Genomic DNA, 19928 nt, shown 5'->3' with positions numbered 1-19928 from the left:
TGGGCAAGTCACTTATCCCCAATTGCCCTGCCAAAAAGCAAAAAAAAAAAAAAGAGAGAGAGAGAGAAGGTGACCTAGAGGGGTGTAAACAGGATGAGAAAGAAGAGCACAAGTGCTCCTTAGAAGTGACTCCCTTCTTACTGTTTGAGAACTCTATCTCAGCATGAGTAAAAGAGAGACAATGACCCCTTTCCCTTCTCAGAGTTTTCACTTATCTGAGACTAGAAATTGTAATTCTGTTAAAAGAATGGAATGGAAGGGAAGTCACAGAAGTGACTTTAGAGATGACACGGTTCAGTTGTTTAAGTTCCCTTTGAGGAAACCTAAGCCTCAACAGTCATGTGGTTTGCTTAAGGCTGCACTACTGATGTGAAACAAGGTCCTCCGGCTCCTGGTCCAAAGCATTTTCCACTGTCTTCCCCTCTGTGTGACCTTGGGCAGGTCCCATAACTTCCTTGGGCTTCAGTTTCCTTAATGATAATATGAAGGGGAGTTGAGCTAGGTGACCAGTAAAGTTCCTTCCATCTCTATATCTCTGATTCTATGAACTTATATCTGTCTTACGGATGAAAAAACTAAGGTTTGGAGTTAAAGGAGGGACGAGGAAGGGAACCAGCCTTTATTAAGCATCTACTATTGTGCTAAGTTCCTTATAAATATTATCCTCACAACAACTCTGTTCCATTATTGTATCCACTTTGTAGCAGAGGAAACTGAGATGGATAGGGATTCAGTGACTTGCCCAGGGTCACATTACCAGTAAATGTATGAGGCTGGATTTGAATTCAGATCTTCCTGACTTGAGGCCCAGCTCTCTATCCATTATACCAACTGGTTGTTGTGTTTGTCCTCCCTTCTCAAAGAGGACCGCGACATCGGGAAAAATGAGGACATGACTTGCAGTTAACTTTGAGTTGAGTGAGAGAGGGCTATGCAAAGTCACTGCCTCATTTTCTCCTCCAGAGCCATCTGGGTCCAGTGGCCTGGTATTCACCAGGACAACTGGAGATGGCCCAGGATGCATTGGGAGACCCTGGCCCTTTCAAGCTAAGGTCTTTTTGGGAGCAGCTAGGTGGCACAGTGAGTAGAACACCAGCCCTGGAGTCAGGAGGACCTGAGTTAAAAACCAGCCTCAGACACTTGACACATTTACTAGCTGTGTGACCTTGAGGAAGTCGTTTAACCCCAATTGCCCTGCCTTTCCCTCTCCAAAAACCCAAACCAAAACCAAAAGAAGCTAAGGTCTTTTCAGATTCTCACTTTGGGTGAGGTAAGCCCCATCCAGTGAATAGGCCTCTTTAAGAAGCCAGTCAAGGGATGGCCCCTTTAATCAGAAGAAAAAAAAATCAAGTAAGTCATCTAATTTGCCCTCTGGCACACAGCTAATATGTGGGCTTTAAGTCCCAATCTTCTGTTTGAATTCTCTTTGTACTATGGTGAATCATTCCAAAATTTTCATCCTCTCACCTACCACCTTACAGCAACCAGCTACCTCAAAAACGTCTGAGTCGGGCCTTCCTTCCCCAGGTCTGAACCTTCTCTGGGCATGTATCCTAAGTGTCTTATGGGCAGTTGAAGGCTGAAGCAAGGCTTCACTAAAGAGCTTGGGGATAACATTTGGATATTTTAAGTATATTATAGGTTTGGGCAGTATAGATTTTTCATAAAACTTTCTCCAAGAATCTTAGCTCTGAAAGAGAACTTACAGGTGAAGCTTTCATTTTTTCAGAATAGAAAACTGCATCTGAGAAAGGAACAGAGATTCACCCAGAGTCACACAGTTACTTCATCCACCCCTCCATCTCTTAGATGAAGACCCTAAGTCTCTGGTTCAGTTTCTAGTGCCCACTTGGTTCAGTAGAAAGAACACTGGATTTGGCATCTGATGACCTGGATTCTAATCCTTATTATTTACCATTCCAGCCAAGTCACTTATAAAATTAGGAGACTGGACTAGATGAACTCTGAAGTCCTTCCCTGCCCTTCATCTGTGAGCCTCCTTCCCTCTGAGGGTGTCTGGCCCTAGAAGGAAGCCAGAGCCAGGAGACGAAGACTTGGGTTCTTCTAAGTAGAGGGATGGTAATGAGCAGAGTCTATGGATTTAGGAGTCTACACTGAGTGGGAGCTTAGGAAAAGCTAACTGGCTTGATGATTACAAAAGCCAGAGACCAAGAGACCTTATTACATGATTGACTTCATCTTCCTGTCAGAGCATGAACAAGTCTCCTGGGTAAGGAGGTGACATAAAAAATTAGTTAAAGGCCAAGAAGCATTCCACCCTGTGTTCTCTGCCCTTTCAGTCATCACCATGGTGGGTGAGACTTGTTGGGTAATTGTTTTTTTTTTTCCAACTTAGGACATTTGCATTTGCTAAAATCTTTAAAGAACTTTGTTTTTTAAATGGAGAAACATCTTATAAGGTACTGCTGCCATACGATGACAATATTTGTTTAGAGTCGGCTGAGAGAGAGCTGGAGAATGAATTATTAGGTTTATGAAGGATGTTGGCTCTAGTATACATGTCTAGTCACACAGCCTGCTCCATAGAGACATTACGCAGAAATTTGTCTTTGACAGCTGTGTATACATAAATAAGTTAAAAAGGCTCTTTCCCCCTTTCTAGCTCCTCGGGATTTCACTTCTTATCTTAGAATAGCATCACCTCCTGCCCCCTCCTCCCTTCCCACTCCAAGGCTATTCTTGGGTTGACTATATGTTGTAAAGGGCCTAGATAAGAGAGCTTGAAATGGTTTTAAGATACCTCATTTCATTCACAGCTTCATTTTCAAGTAGAGAAGTGGGGGGGGGAAGGGGTTGGACAGAGAAGGAGAAGAGAAATTCCTAACTAGCTGTCTCCAGGTACTTAATTAGTGGTACTTCATGTTATTGTAGAGTTATTTCTATGCCTACTTTATTCTCCCTATTAGATTGTAAGCTCCCTGAGGGGAGAGATTCCATTCATCTTTGGATTTTACTCCAATCCTCACACAAGATCTTGAGTATACTAGCAGTAATTAAAGCAGTGAAGTGGCCCATTGAATAAGGCAACGGACCTGGAGTCAGGAATACCAGAGTTCAAATTCTACCTCAGACCTTTACTGACTGTGTGATCTTGGGTAAGTCATTTAACATCAGTCCGCCTCAGTTATATCATCTATAAAAATGAGGATAATATCACATAGTACCTCCCAGGGTTGTTGAGAGGATAAACTGAGATAATGTTTGTAAAGCTCTTCCCAAACCTTAAAGCACTATAGCTATTGTCTTTATAACAACTCACACTTATGTAGCACATTGAGATTTAAAAAGCCTTTCCCCATAACCACTCTGTGAGGTTGGTTGTGCAAGGATTATTACTCTCAAATAACTTCCCAAAGACTACCTAGATAATAAATGTCAGACCTGAAAGCTCAATAGGTATTTTTTTTAAGAAAATACCTTAGTATGATGCTATGCTGAGCATAGAATGTTAGAGCTGGAAAGAACTTTAGAGATCATTTAGTCCAACTGCCTCATTTTACAGAAGAGGAAACAGGCCAAAAGAGAGGAAGTGATTGTCCAAAATCACACATAATGAGCATCAAAGGCTGTGTATTATATAGCACACGATCTCAGGCTTGTTAAGGGTTAAACATCTACCAGTGCAGGATTTTAACAGAAAATTAGGTAGAGGAATTACTTGAAACCCTTCATCCCCAACCCATTATCTCTTTAAAAATAATCCACCCTGTGATTTCTTTCAAGTAAGCTAGAGCTCCAGGTGAGGAACTTCCTTTTACTCTGCAACAAATAGGTTTAGAGTTGTCTGGAGGACACTTAGAGGTCACTTGCCCAAAGTCACACAGCTCATATGAGTCAAAAGGCTGGACTTGAACCCAGATCTTTCTGACTCCAAAGCCAGGTGTTTATCTGCTATGTTTCAGAACCTCTCCTTTTATGTCTTGAAAGAGCTGGTGAGATTCCTTTCCACTCTGCTTACAGAAAAGCACTGCATAACAGTATAATTGTGGGAGTATTTCATGTATACAGTTTATGTCTCTTTAATCGAGGTCATTGTCTTACAGCTGTTTACCAGGGCAAACTCTAATTGTAATTCTAGGCTGTTAGGATATCCTATTATTTACTAGTTAAATATGGACCTTGAAGACATCAGGCAGAAACATCAGCTCCTTACCTGAGAAGGGGTGGGTCTATTGTGTGCTTCATTTCAGTCAAACTCACTTTTTACTCTTGTTTCCAGAGCCTGGCTCTTTCCCTACTCTGCATCTTTACAGTTTCTATTTCAGGCCCTAGTCTTCCACCTTCTTCTTTCCCCCTTCTGTGTGTCACCTTTCTGTTCTTCCTTTTGGAGACAGGTTCAGTCATCAGTGACTTACAAAATGGAGCTGGAAACCATTGGCTTGTTTTTGATACTTCCAATGCAAATGTTCTTCCAGTGTTGTTGACCTGACTTGGACTCTGAATGAAAAGAAGAGAAAGGCCTTTTGATGTTAGAGCTGGTGTTCTGTGTCCCAATGTGCTCCCGGTTCCTTCCCCTGTGGAACTAGGGCTGGTTTGCTCAGCTGATCTTTCTCTGGGAGGTGGCTGACCTGAAAGAAATATTTGGTTTTGGTTTCACACATAGAGGACTGACATTTTTATCCAGTTACTGAAATTGATCAGTGACCCTCGCGCTTATATTTAGTTGAAGGGTCTTGAAAGATATTTTGGGATAGTGAACCTCTAATGTTCCAAGCAGGGCTGAGTTACCTAGATGATATTCAAACAGCTGCCCACCCAAGTTCCAATAAGTATTTCAAAGTAGGCTGGGGCGGTTCCCATGGTGCCATACCAGTTCTTCCTTTTGAGAGTTGATTCAGAAGCTGATTCACTGTGCTAAGTGCTGGGGATACCAAAAAGAAGGCAAAAATAGTCTCTGCCCTTAAGTGGTTCACATTCTGAAGAGGGAAACAACCAGCAAACTTCTAGGTACATACAAGATATGTTGGCCCCAAGGCTTTCACCTTCTGCTGTTTTTTTTTTTGTTTTTTTTTTTTACAGACTTCCCTGTTGAACTGGAGACATTGAGTTTCCAGATCTCTGAGTCTATACCACTCCTTTTCTTCATAGATCTGCAGTAATTCCCTAATTACCTGTCCTCTTTTTCTACCATCGCCACATAGTATCTTGGTCCATTTCCAGCGTACACTTCTCCTTTTCTTTCCCATTCCCTGTCTGTACATACTTCAGACCATAAGAGTACATTTTGTAGGTCTTATTTACAAAGGAAAAGAGAATACGGAGATTAAGATACGCTATACCAGGATAGGGTAATTCGAAAAGCATTTAATAGGCTAGGGGATATCTAAATAACTAAACTAGTGAACCCTGCTATTGTTGTCCAGTCTAGCTTGGCCATGATTTGCTATTTGTCTAGAATAACTTGCTCCCTTGTGGTCTTGACGTGAGAATGATGTCTTTGCTCTCAGAACAGCCCCACACTGTTTGAGAAGTTCACCCACTTGGGCACATTAGTGAGAGATAACTCTAACTGAACATCCCTGGATTACTTTCAGTCAATTAAGAACTAGATATTACCCCCAACTCTTGCAATCCAATGAAAACTGGGATATTCAATTGGTTCAGACAGTCTTCCCATTATCTTAAAAATCAAAATTATTTAGCCCAATCAACAGTTCACTACCAAATTTCACAAAGTAAATCCTATTCTTTTCATGAGTTTCTGGAGGCCACTGTTTTTCCTTTTCTTATCCTGGAAAAGTGCAAAAAGGACAAAGGATATTGCCATGGATGTGTGTGTGTGTGTGTATGTGTGTGTGTGTGTGTGTGAGAGAGAGAGAGAGAGAGAGAGAGGGACTGTGTGACTGTGTGACCTGTCCATTTGGTAGGGAGGAAGTGGAGAGGGGTCAAAAGGAGAATAAAGCATCAAGGGGAAGCAGACTGCTTTCTGCCCTCTGGAAACAATTAAAAGTACCAATGCTATAAGCTCCACCTAGTAAATGACCAGTTCATTAGCCATAAGTACTTGTTTGGTCTCTGGGCAGAGATAGAATCAGAGAGTTCAATCATCTCCTCCAATTCTCTTGCTCTACAGAGAAAGAATATGAGGCCCCGAGAAGCTAGGATTCAGTCCCAGGTCTCTTGATTCCAAGTCTCATACTCTTTCCACAACTTTACCCTAATTCTGAATATTTATGACATAACGTTCTTTCCCTCTTCCCTTTTCATGTCCCTCTCCCATGTTAAAGAATATCGCTCAGTCTTGACTAATTCCAGTGGATAAGATCTCCAAATATGAGGGAATAGACTTCCTAATGTTGTTGACCAGCATTTGTAGGGAAATCCACAGGTTTCCCAAATCATCTGTTTTCCAACATGGTGCTCTGAACTAGAATGGGAAAACTCTTTATTAAGAAGGAGATAGAATTGGAAGGTTATCTTGAAGAAGGAACGAAGGAGTGGAGGCATAAAAAGCCCGCAGGGAAATGCTTGGAGAAGGCATTGCAGTCCATCTTTGCTGCTGAGATCATTTCCTCCTACCTTGTTTTAAATAGCAATGCTTTTGGACTATGTCTAGCAGAATAAGTACAAGGCCTTGGGTGGTAGGGTTTCTTTTAATAGCTATAAACAATTTGTAATTCCATCATCCAGCACACAGCAAAGAAGCCATTGCAAAAGCTCAGCTCGGCTGAAGCTTCTCATTTTCTTGAATTTTTTTTTCCCTTGGCAAATGTCTAAGGTGTGAGGGAATAAGACCGTCTTGGATCAAGGAGCACGAGCCTCAGAGGAGGCTGCATCTTCTTTTGGATTCGAGTCCCATTCTTATGAACCTGGAATATCTGGATTATGGAATTTTCCTTAAATAGGGCACTGTCCTGGCCTCCCCCTTAAATCTTAGGCTCCCCTTTCCTCTTGTAGAAGAGTTTTAAGTGATATGTATACCCATGATATTGGTGTCTGGGAGCCAGAAGATCTGAGCTCTAAGCAGAAGTGTATCAGTAAATGTTCAACAACCAACTTTCTAGAAAATAAATGCATTCTTAACATTTTCTCCATCTCTTTCTTAAGTATAGACATCAAACAAACAATAAATAAAGCCTGATTTGTAGTGTTTGCTGATTTCTGTGGTGTAAATGCTCATAGTAAAATGTTAATAATTTGCTTTTGAGAACCTATATGAGCTGGCTCCAGCACACCCTTAATCCTAAGCCTGGTTTTGCCACTACTTAGCTGTGGGACCTTGGGAAACTGTCTCCCCATGTGCCTCAGTGTCCTCACCTATAAAATGAAGAGAATTGGGTAAGATGACTGACCTCTAAGGTCCCTTCCAGATCTAACATCCTATGCTTGTATGAAGTATATGAGCCAAAAATATTGATTTTCTTCTCTTTCTGTTCCAGGCAGAGTATGAAATTACACCAGATGAAAAACTGGGAGAGAAAGGGAAGGAAATCGTGATGAAATACCTCACCCCAGAGGTAAGGGGCAGCCAAAAAAACATAACTACAAGAATGTGAGCCCTTACTCCACCAAGCAGAGAACAGAAAAATATCCGACAGCCCATGTTCGGAAAGGCTGAGATAATGACCCCCAGGGAACAAAACCCAGGGATGAAAACAGCCTGGAATCATGGCTGCGAGTCAGACTCCAGAAATATCATTTTTTACCCAAAGAGTTCAGAGAGCCTGAAGGACTTCAGAAGTGTGAAGTCATCAGCTCCTTGAAGCCAATTCCTGGGCCAGAAGTTATCCTGGGAGTCTGGTCACACCTCTTTGGAGACAGGAGATCCCCTATGGATCATGATATGACTGAGTTTATTGTCCCAGAGGGCCCACAAACTAAATCTTCCAAGAGCATATGGTGGGTGTGATTCAGGAAGCATCAGCTCAGTGACTGAGGGGAGGATCACGGAAAGCTGGGGGTGGAACGGACAGAGAGGTAGATTGGGAGATAGTTGTCTGAGGTATTCCCCAATTCATGGGCTGAGGCAGGGGATAGGGGGATCTAGGTGTGACCCTCGCCATACACAGTCCCTCTGCTATTCCATTCCATTCACTTCCAGTAATTAAAAAAAAAAAGGAATCTAGTATAGAAGAAGAAATCCCTGAATTTGGGGTTGGGGGTGGGTAGGCCAAAAGAAACTTTAACGCTCACTTTCTCTACATTCTTCATTGTGTAGATGGGAGAAACTGAGGCCCAGAAAGGATAAATAGTTTGCCCAAGGTGATATAGCGGTAAGGGGTAGAGCTGGGATTTGAACCTTCTTGGAGTCTTCTGACTCTGAGTCTAGTTTCCTTTCTACTGGAGACCTGGGTTTTAGTCCCTTCTCTGCTACTAACTGTATGACATTATGCAAATTGTTAATCTCTTGGTGTTTCAGTTCCTTATCTATAAAGATAGGGATGGGGGCAGGGAGAGGAGGTGGAATTATATCTTCTTAAAAGTCTTTCCTGTGTCTCCATTGTTGCTCAATGTAGGGGACAGAGAGGAGTTCAAGATGGCCTCTTTCCAGCCTAGCAGAGGAATTGGGGCTGATGGTGGGAGCTGCCACTGGCACCCTTCTTTTATTTGCTTCCTTCCCTCACTGACCGGGGTTAACCTCTGTGCAGAAGCTACTGCCAAGAAGCAATAAATGTGGGGCTTTAAACACATGAATTATCTTCGGCTTAAAGCCGCTTAAAACCTCATAACAGTAACCGAGCCCCAAGACCTCTGCTTTAGAAGATTTTACAAGTGTGGTGTGTCATCCTCCAGGGAGCCCAGATACATTTTTCCCAAGTGTCTTCTCCAACTTTCCTGTTGAAGTGACATAGTATATTTTGGCCAAGTCGGATTGAAAGGAGGAGGGTAGAGGTCTGAGCCTTTTCATTAATTAATCTTGTTCCCACAATAAATTTCTTCCTACAGTTTCAAGCCTTTCTGAGGATCTTTTAGAACCTATTTTTCCTTAACTAGTTTGGGGTGGTAGGCCCTAGACACGGGTAGGGCAAGAAAGGTTGCTGACTTAAACCCTTTCTAGTTAGTGACTGACTGAGGGCATGAATTCTTATTTCTGTGCATGAAGTATTGAAATGTAAGATAAAAGATAGGAAGTCCCCCAGATGGAGTCTATTATAACAGTGATGGTAATGATAGTATATTTGTATAGCAGATCGAATTTTGTCAAAGTTCTTTTGCATATATTGTCACTGATGGGATTTTTCCATTTTGCAAGTATATGGAACTGGAATCAGGAAACCTGGGTTCAAGCCTTAGTTCAGTCACTAATGAGCTGGGTGACCTTAGATAAGTCAATTCTTCCTGGCCCTAGTTCTCTCATCTGTTCAATGAGGAAAGGTTGGGCCAGGTGATATCAGAACTCCCTTAACAACTCTGTGCATGAAATATGGGGACAAAAATAGCATATTTTTTCCCCTTAATGAGTCACCATGGACAAAGAATGCATCACCTAGTGGCCAGTTTGCTGGCATTGAGCTTCTCCGTATCTTTAGCCAAGATGATCTTTGGACAGTGGATGACGTCTGTTGTCAGGGCTATGCTCGAAGCCTTTAAAGTTTGGCAGAACCAGACTGACCTTCTGCTCTGCTGGCAAAGCATTTGCGAACCCAGGGTCATCTCTACACCATGACGAGGCATCAGATGAGGATTTAATACCCTGATAATCCTACAGGCTTAAAATAATATTGAACTAAAATAATATCACCCTTGGGTCAGTCCCTTTCTGTCTTCATTATATCAACATGGAAATGTGTCACTCTCAATCTGGATCCAATTAGAAAAACTCTCACTTTTCTCTCCTTTTTCTCCAATTACTTTGTCTAAGGATGTCATCTGCCGTATCCCCACTACTGCAGTAACTATGGAGGCCTCAAGGGACTATGAGAACATGGTCTGTGGCTTCATAGAGCTTACAGTCTGGTTGGGGAAGGGAGATAGAAGTATGGAAGAAATGCCAGTAGAAGAGGCAGCTAACTGTGGTGGAACACACTTGTTTTTCATGTCTCCCTTGCAGAATCTGTCTTCTTTCAAGATTCAGCTCAGATTCTACTTCCTTTATGAAGCCCCTAATTATCCCTCCACAAATTAACTTGTATCACACTTTTCAGTGCATGTTGGTTCCCCTGATAAAATGTAGGCTCCTCGAGGGCAGGGATATTTTGTTATTGTCTTTGTATGTCCAGCATCTAAGTCTTGTGCATTGTAGATGCTTAGCAAGCATTGATTGTCTTTCCAGTGATACAAGAGCTGTAACGAAGGAGTGAGTAGTTACTTCACAAATGGCTGGTATAGAAATTAAGTTCTTTAAAATGAGTGGGTTGGATCAGATTATATCTAAAGACTAGATTAGGACGTTTATTCTAGCTATTAAATGTTCTCCTCCGCCAACGTTCTGTGTTCTGATATTTTCTCAAGCCCTTTCTAACACTCTATAATCTAAAGCGCCAAAGTCCCTTCCACCCTTGACATATACTCTAATATTCAAAGTTTTAAGATTCTTTTTCAGTGCTGTGATTTTGTACCATAGAATTCAAATGATGGAGAGGTTACCATAGCCCAAAGTAGTCCTGAAGTGGTCCTGAAGAAGGATTTAGCCTCCTTGAAGCCTACATCTTTTTCTGTCCATTTTGTTCTGATTTTTTGTAGAATTTCTTGCAAGATGTCCATGTCAACCAGTTAACATGTATCATACTCAGATCCTGGCTGGCAAACACATACATGCAAACACACACACACACACCATATCCCTACCACCACTAACATAAGCAACATCCTACTCTACAGCGTCTCAGGATGTGAAATGTATTGCTTTCAACAAAGTCTAAAGATATTGTCTGTGGTACTCTATGGCTTATGGATGGATAGGACTGAGGTATTGAATGAGCCCTGTGTGGGCATCATTCAAGAACCAACAAAGATGGAAAGCCTGGTTGAAGCAATTTTCTCCAATGAAATGGTTTCATCTGCGTTCATTCTCTCAGCTGCTAGGAAACAGACCAAGTGAAGACAGCTGCCAGGGAAGTATTCTTTCAGTTTATTTTCTTCTCAAAGATTTGCAGGCCTGAATATTGTTCTCAGTGCTCCATTGAGTGGGGAGCAGTAGCTCCCTTTAGAAATTCAGATTTTCCCTTTGTTTTTATAAACAATGATAGGATAAGGCAGGGAAGTTTATTCTTGAAAAAGGGGAAATTGCTGATCAGCCCATGTCTGGGGCCGTCTGTTTATGCACAAAAGAAATCTGTTCCAAGTTCTTATTTGGCTCTTTGAGAAATATCCACCTTTCAGAAGAAAAAAAACTTGAATGAAAGGAAATAATACTTGCAAGTTCACTCATTCCCTACCCCTTCCTTTCCTCTTCTCCCTGTCACCTAACCATGTCCTAAGTGATCGCAATAGGTGAAGTTCAAACTGAAAAGTTCTTCTGGGAACTTTACTGGATTCTAAAAGGGTGAAAGAGTGGAGGAGGCTCTCCAGTGGGCCAGTTCATTTATTCCTAATGGTTATAGCATGGATTTGATGAGTTGTGCTACATCCACTATTTCATTTGATCTTCACAACACAGTCAGTAAAGACAGTTCTGAGGAGGAACAAGGGGGAATTGTCCTCACCGACTAAATTAGATTTTTAAAAGACATGTCCAAAAGATAGATGCAGGGGTAGGTCACAAGGAATGAATATAGAATGACCGAAGTGCTAAAGCTTGGAATGAGTTGAGCCTGACAAGGAGAGCTAAGAATAACAAAAAGTGACCAGAGTGGATGGGAGGGTGATAACTGATGACAGAGAACAGGCAGAGAAGCTGGACTTTATTTTGTTTCTGTTTTCTGTGCCCAAGAGAATGATCTTTGAACTAAAAAGGACAGAACAAAAATGGCGGATGGGAAGTTGGTGCTAAAAATAAGTATGTACAACTGTGCTAAGGGGTGTCTGACTGCCCCTGAAGAGTTCAAGTCACCTAGCTTAAAGGAATTATGTCCTTGGCTACTAAAACACCCGGTTCTACTCTTTGTGGTGAACCCTGAGAGGACAAAGAGAATGGGTGGTGAATCTCAGGATCAGAGAGAGGTAGACACTTTGATTTTTGGAGAGAGATAAGGAAAGAGGGGGAGAGAGAGAGACAGAGACAGAGAGAGAGAAAGGGGAGGTGGAGAGACAGAGAGAGAAACAGAGACAGAGACACAGAGAGAGACAGAGACAGAGAGGAGAGACGGGGAGAGAGAGAGGAGAGACAGAGAGAGAGAGAGAGGAGAGAGAGACAGAGAGAGACAGAGAGAAAGGGGGAGAGAGAGACAGAGAGACACACAGAAAGAGGAGAGACAGAGAGAGACAGAGATAGAGAGAGGGGAATGGAGCCCCAAACCTCTAAGCTGGTAAGGATAAAAATGAGTAGAAATGGCATAGAAGAAAATTTAGGCTTCATGTATGGAAGAGCTTTAGAACAATTAGAGCTACCTCCAAATGGAATAAGCTGACTCAGTAGTAGTAAGTCTCCTCCCTAGAAATCTTTAGGTAAAAAACTGGGTGGCCACTAATAGGAGATATTGTCAGAAAGATTTTTTTTTCAGGCATGGGGAAGATTAGATGGCTCTGAGGTCCTGTCCAACGCTGAGATTCTGTGATCCTGTTGGACAGATATTATAATTTTCATCTTGCAAATGAGAAACCTGAAGCACTGAACAGTGAAGTGTTGCCCAAGGTCACACAGCTGGAAAGTTGCTGAGCCAGTACTGGAATCCAGGTCTTTGGATCCCCAGTCCAAGGCTCTCCATTCTAACATGTTGCCTATCAATTTGTTTTTGTACTCTGTTCCTCAACCACAAATTGAACTCCCTATTGTCAATTTAACAGCCATCTAGAAAAAAAAGTTCAGATAGAAAGGAAATACTAGGTAAGAAAATATTAACTTCATCCTTAATCATGAATTTTTAAAAATTCAGTATGCAATATCCATTATCTATTTAGGAAGAGTTGTTTGTTATACATACATAGGAGCAGGATGCTATACTCATTTTCTTTGCTAAGGGTCTGTCCTCTTGTCTCCATTGCCATCATCTTTTGTCTGTAGAGGTTTTTCCCTACCTGTCTCTGTAAGGAGGGGGAAAAATGAAATGGGGAAGAGTATTGAGCTATTTTGTTCAGCAGGCAACATCTCTGAACCGTGCTAGTGAAATTCAACCCAGCACCATCCCCACCTCGATTAAATCCCTGAGGTCTTCAAATGTTTGGACCAGTTAGGATAAGTGGGCTGTGTAAGGAATCCTCCCGGTGCATTTGTAAGCCTCTGGCATCTGTCTGGACTTGGAGCCCTGCCAGGGACAGGGAAGAAAGAGGTCCATTTCCTTCAAGTATTTCCTTAGCTTGTAACTCAATCAACCAATGAGCATTTATTAAGTAGCTACTATGTGCCAGGCTCTATGTCAGGTGCTAGGGATACAAGTACAAAGAATGCAACAATCTCTCCCCTAAAGAACCTTAGATTCTGTTTCGAAGTAAAGTTTTGTTGCTATCTTTTGTTTTTATATTGCCTAAATTTCTCTGTCATCTTCTCCCTGCCCTTTCCCAGGGAACCATCCCATATAACAAAGAATATTTCTTAAGAAAGAGGAGGAAGAAGAGAAAAGGACCCATGAAACTGGTCAATACATTGGAAAAAACTCTGCAATCATGCTACTCCCCACTTGTGTACCTCCCATCTCATTGCGGTCTTGCTCATTGTTTATAATTATGCAATGTTCATTTGTTTTGTACTTATTGTTCCTTTCGTTTACATTGTTGCTGTCACTGTTTATATTGTTTTCTTAGCTCTCCTTTCTTCACACTGCATCAGTTCCTATAATTTTTTCCATATTTCTCCATATTCATCATATGTGTCATTTCTTATAGCACAGCAATGTTCTATTATATTCATACACCACAATTTTTTAACTATTTGCAAATTGATGGATATCTCCTTTGTTGCCAGTTCTTTGAAGTTCACTTTGTCTTGAGGGAGGTGACATATCCATATATAAGTATATGCAGAATAAAAGAAAATAAAAATACAGTCGTTAGCCTTCCTTTGCTGGGGAAAGCAGCAGTTGGGGAGGATCAGGAAAGGCTTTGACAGGGTGGGGAGGGAGGAGTTCTGGTCTATTAGAAGAGACTCCTACCTCCTCAACACTGGAGTATTCATCCATAGAGCCATTTGAATTCCTTTTCCTGAGAAAATATAAATATAATTTTATGACTCTCTGTAGGTCACAGGATAGTGAAATCGTGGACACAGCTTTGGGAAAGGATCCCAGTAGCACTTTACAGAAGAGAAATAACAGTTCTATTCATGTGACCTTTGTAACAGCCCTTCAATGATTCTATTTGTCATTCTGACATAGGGTAATTTGTGAAGATCCACAGCCTATTTATTCATTTATTCAATTAGTCTCCAAGTCCTGTTGATCCTGTCTATACAATAGTTCTCACTTCTATTCTTGGCTATCTGTACCCATTGGCACCACCCAAGTTAAGGCCCTCTTCATCTCTTATCTATTCTAGACTATTATAATAGCCTCTTAACTGATTTCCTTCCTCCATTTTCTCCCTTCATCCTTCACACAGGTACTAAAATAATCTTCTTAAGGCACAGATCTACTTCCCAGCTCAAGTCTTTAATGATCCCCTATACCCTGTGGATTGAAATACAAATTCTTTAGTCAAGAATTTAAGGCTCCCCATCTCTGCTACCCCACAGTCTGTCTCAAGTCTGTGTTTTCAGCCTCATTTCATACTAATCTTCACGCGCTCTGTTATTCAGTCAGGCTTGACTTCCAGCTCTTCTACAGTCTGATCCTACCTTCTCTCACCTCTGTGCATTGGTTCCAGCCATCCCCTCATGCTTCGAACATACTCCTTCCTCATTTTTTTTTTTTGCCTGTTGAGATCTTTATCTTTCTTTGAGGCTCGGCTTAGGGGCCAACTCCTCCATAAACCTTATCTGGTCTCCCTAGGCAGAAGTAATCACTCTGTCCTTGAATTTTCCCAGAGCATTTTATTTAGGTGTCTTCTTTGCCCCATCACCCTTTAGCTTTGATTGTACTTCTTTAGGTACCTGTCATAACCCCCCAGCCACCTACCCCACCCCCTCGTAGACTCTGAGAGAGCTTAGGGCATGAACTACTATTTTTACCTATGTATGCACAGTGCCTTGCACCTAATAGCTCTTTCAATTTCAGACTGATTTGGAAGAGCTTGACCTGTTTAAATTGAAAAGATGTCAAAATGAAAGAGAATCAACACTGAGGAAGGTTTAACCCTTGGAACTAAATCTCGTCTTGTAAATTACCTGAACAGCATTGATTCGGCCTCACCTGGGCTCTGTTCAGCATCAGAATTCGACCCTGTGGCAGCTGTTGTTTATCCTACAAATAAAGCATTGGAGCAGAATGTGCCTGTGTAAACAGCGTCACTTTTCCCTTCTCCATCATGTCTGGATGGTTGTGCCTAGAGATCATTGAACTGACAAGGCTGCTTGCTCATGGGGATGCATACTTCTCTCTTTTTCTCCCTCTAACACACCAAGAAGGCGACAGTTGGAGTCTGGGTCACTTCCCCTCTTTCCCGTTCCTTCTCATTAAAAATTGCCCAGCCCTGAAGGCTCTTCATTAAACTTTGCTGGATGTTTGAAATATTCTCCCAACTCAAGGACCTTCTGGCCTCTCCTTGATTCTGATTTCCTGATTTCCACAAAACTCTTTCAGCTCCAGAAGTTCAGGCCAAGTTCCTCCAAAGTTGAAATCTGACTTTCTCTCCTGTTTAAAAGATTGCAAACAGCTCTTCTTCCTTCCTTTTAAAGCACCTCTCTTCTCTATAGGAACCTTTCATTTGAGCCAAGCTGTGTGGAAAACACACACACCTCCCCATCTCTGGGCCTCAGATGCACTCAGATGCTGAGAGTTTCACCTAACAACAGGTAGAATTGGTACAGAAGCAGTTTCTTCCCCCACCCATCCACTCTTTTCTGTCTCTCTTGGGGTGTGTGTGTGTGTGTGTGTGTGTGTGTGTGTGTGTGTGTGTGTGTGTGTGTGTGTGTGTGTGTGTGTGTGTGTGTGTTTTCTGAGCCCCTGTTAAGACAAATCAGCATTTTCATTTGGCAAAGTGAAGCAGCTAGGTGGAACAGTAAGAGAAGACCGCTGGGCCTGGAGTCAGGAAGACCTGAGTTCAAATCTAACTTTGTAAGCTTACTGGCTGTGTGACCTTGGGTAAGTCACTTAACCTTTGTCTGCCTCTGTTTCTTCATCTGTAAAATGAGGATAATAAAAGCACTCACTTCATAGGATTGTTGTGAGGATCAGACAAGATAACGTGTCAAGGGCTTTATAGTTTAGGGTTAGGGTTCGGAAACCTTAAAGCACTACATAAATGTTAGTTCTTGTTGCTGTTAATCCAGATTTCCTTTGATATTCCAAGAGACTACTGGGTAAATTGTCAGGCAAAGGTTGATTGATAGCTTAAGCTATATCATTCCTTCCTTCCAAACAATCAGCAAAGGTAATGTTTTCAAAAGATTTCCAATTATGCAAAAAACCCGAACTCTGAAGAAGAAGCTGTCTCTGTCTCTTCAAATCCTAGTCATTCTTCAAGGTTGAGTTCAAACCCCACCTCTTTCACGAAGGCTTCCCAGTCCACTCTGGGGCTTCATGATTTTCCTCTCTTTGCTTTACTACAATTTAACTCTTATGGCTTTGGATAGTTGTTTCACATGTGTTAATCTTATTTTCCCAACATGATTATAACCCCCTAGAGGGCACCAGACAAGAGTTTATAACACTTCTGCCCTCAAGGAAGCCTATCACTTCTTTATATTTGCCCCTTGATATCCCCTAAAGGACCTAACACAGAGTTAGGCACATATGAGGCACTCAAAAAATATTGCTGGTGGATAAGTTGGACAAGCTGGGCCCATAGCTGGTAAATTTGCAGCTCAGGGAAAGAAAATACTCAAAACAGGAATATCAAACTGTACCCATTCTTTTCAGGGGCCTTAGCCTGTGGCAAAGCCCACACTATGGAGTCAAACGAGGACAAATCCCAAGCCCAGCGTCTCTGCGTGCTGTGGCTCTCCAAACACTTGGTCAAGGAGAAAAGCCAGGATTTACTAGCATCATGAACAAACAGGCACCATATTTTTTCCCCCAAAATCAAAATTGTAACACTTGTTCTAAAAAAATGCCTTTCTCTATTGTCAGTTGGTTAGAACTTCCTCACAAGTTTCTACATTGTAGTATTTCCAGTTTTTCAGAAAATATGTTATACTTATCACAGATTCAATATAATTTGTTTTCTTTATGCCTGTTTCAGGGGTGACATAGAAAGCTCTGAATAGCCCTATGTGGCCCCAAGGCTGACCCTATAATTGGAGTAAGGCAACTAAGGCTTTGTCTGAGGACGATGAATTTAGAGAGGACTGAAGGCACTTGCCATCCTTCAGCAACATAGAAAAAACCCACAACTTAAAGCCTAATTAGCAAGAATAATTAATTAAAATAGGAAGCTGTCTAGATGGCAGCACCAAGGTGAGTTCCATAGCTACTGTGTCTCTTCTTCCTCTTCTCCCTCACTTCCCAACTAAGTCTATGCTTTGTGTGCTTATCCCAGGCATGGTGGTGGTATTTGTTATGTTATGGCTCTGCCAAAGATTGTTCTTTGGCCACTCCCCATTAACTTTAGTCCTCCATGACTTTTCCTGAAGAGAAACAAAGATGGAACAGATTTGGAGCCCAGTGCCCATCTCCCTAATGAGGATAATGGTAGTGAGCTGCAGGAAATAGACTTTCCTATAGCGTGTTTCTCCCAGCATCTAAAAGCACTTTCTAGCCATTACCTCATTACCCTTCACAACACGAAGGCCCTTTGAGGTTGAGTCTTTAATCTATTGGAAACCATGCCTACACTGGGAGTGGGCACTTTAATGGCTGAAAATGATAGTACTAGCCCTCAGGAAGTGGGGGCAGGTGGCAACCCTGTTTCCAGAGGGGCAGCTTGATGATTTTGCCAGGGATCACACATTTGTCTAACTGCAAATCAAGAATGAGGGCTCATGATTGGTTGGTCAGTGCTTTTCCACCCACTGATGTTAACTCTGATGGTGTCATCAAGTGTCTCCAAGTGGTTTAATTAGAGATGCAAATCACCATGGTGTTGGGTATATGTTGACACTCTGTCCTCCCCACACCTAGGGCTTTTTGGATGCTGGTCCTAGGTTGGTCTGGATATGTTGCCATTGGCAAGAGCCTTTCCATAGGGAGGAAGGGAAAATGTGCATATGAGAAATGATTGGTATCTCTGAAGAGAACTACAGAATATTGACAGAAGAAACCCCAAAACAGATGGAGAGATGCAGACATTGATATACTCTGTTGGTGAAAATTTGGCCTGGATTTTTTTTCCAATAATAACAACAACAAAAATCCCGTTCATTCCCCCCACCTCTTTGTCCTGTTTTTGTTTGGAAGCCATGTATTATGTCTCCTGACATAGCTATTTACAGCCAGTCAGTATAACTGGCCCTGACAGTTTGATGGAAGGTTTGTTTGATTTTTTTTTCCATATGGTCCTGAAGGTTTTGATTAAGAAGGTGGAAGAATGGAGTTCTTTTCCCCCTGTCAGCCAGAGCTTAGATCAATCCTCAAGTTAGGAAACAATTCTCTTAGTGCTTGGCCTTTGCCAGAGGTCCCTTTGTCCTGTTCAGTTATACTGTTAGAAGCATGGTCAATAGCAAGCCAGAGCTTGAAAATAACAACGAAAATAACTCGGATTTTGAGAGCACTTTTCATTTTATAGTGTGCTTCCTAGACAACATTGCAAGTATGATTACTTTTATCTTTAAGATGAGGAAATTGAGACTTAGTGTTTAAGGGACTTGTGAAAATGCCATAGTTCTCTCCCCCTCCCTGATTCTTATCTCAGTGACTTCAGATAAATGTATGCTTAGCAGGGTCACCTCAAGTGGAGCCAGCTGACTCTCAAAGGATCAGATTCCAAGCTACAAGGATCTGAGGTTCATAGATCTAGAGATTCACTAAATTCAGTTCAATAAACATTTATAAAGCATGTACTAACAGGCAAGTCACTGTGTTAAGCGCTGGTGATGTAAATAAGAAAAAGATGTCGCCTGTCCTGAAGGAGGAGGAGAAGACAACATACAAAAGGAACCCGGTACTAGGGCTTAGGATGTTCCATGAATGGGAACAAACAGGATTTTTTTGTTGTTGTTGTTGTTGTTATTATTGGAAAAAAAATCCATGAAGAACCATGTTTTAGAGTAGCAAAGGTCCATAAGAAACATGGAATCCAAACCCTTCATTTTGTAAATGAGGAACTTGAATCCAGAGAAACCCCCAAGATTGTTAGTGGCAAAGCCAGTACTAATATCCATGGCACGTTTCCCACTCTATCTTCCTCCCAGTATACTCTGCTGCCCTGTTATGTAGATGAGTTTCCCCCCAGATGAAGCAAGGCTACACTTTTGGCAACTAAGAGCAGAAAGGCCTTGGTCCCCTACAGCATTAACGTGAGACCAATCAGTAAAGTCAGAGGGCATCAGGAGCCTCAGTGGGTAAGTGTCTGGAATTGAGGAGCAGGAGCCACATTGAGCACAGCCCACAATTATTGGTCAGGAGGCAAATGGCCATTTATGCCTCTCCTTTTCTCTCCCAACACCCCTGCCCCATCCCAGGGGCCAATTCCATTCCTAAGGATATAGGATATTTTCTTGAGAACTTGTTTCCTTAATCCTCAGAAAGCCCACCTATTCCCTATCATAATATTCTGTTTATGCCTTCCCTTTCATTTTTTCCAAGTTCCATCTTGCTTCTGCTCTTCACCCAGCCCCACGGGATTCATTCTCATTTTATTTGTTCCACCTCCGTGGGAGCTTCCCCACTCCTTCAGTTCAC

At 41.9% G+C, this 19928-nt stretch overlaps 1 protein-coding gene across 2 annotated transcripts in view; it reads left to right on the top strand.

The window, feature by feature from the left end:
• Positions 1-19928, top strand: part of GRK5 (G protein-coupled receptor kinase 5) — a 309158-nt gene that overhangs the window by 203509 nt on the left and 85721 nt on the right. For both annotated transcript variants that reach the window (XM_036734793.1, XM_036734792.1), the window contains exon 4: positions 7401-7478. In XM_036734793.1, the coding sequence (XP_036590688.1) occupies positions 7401-7478 (78 nt within the window). The remainder of the gene's footprint in view (positions 1-7400; positions 7479-19928) is intronic.

The sequence above is a fragment of the Trichosurus vulpecula genome, chromosome 8 (genome assembly GCF_011100635.1).
Source record: "Trichosurus vulpecula isolate mTriVul1 chromosome 8, mTriVul1.pri, whole genome shotgun sequence".
Classification (NCBI taxonomy): Eukaryota; Metazoa; Chordata; class Mammalia; order Diprotodontia; family Phalangeridae; genus Trichosurus; species Trichosurus vulpecula.
Note: the sequence above shows the minus strand (reverse complement) of the source record. Positions and strands in the feature narration are given on the sequence as shown.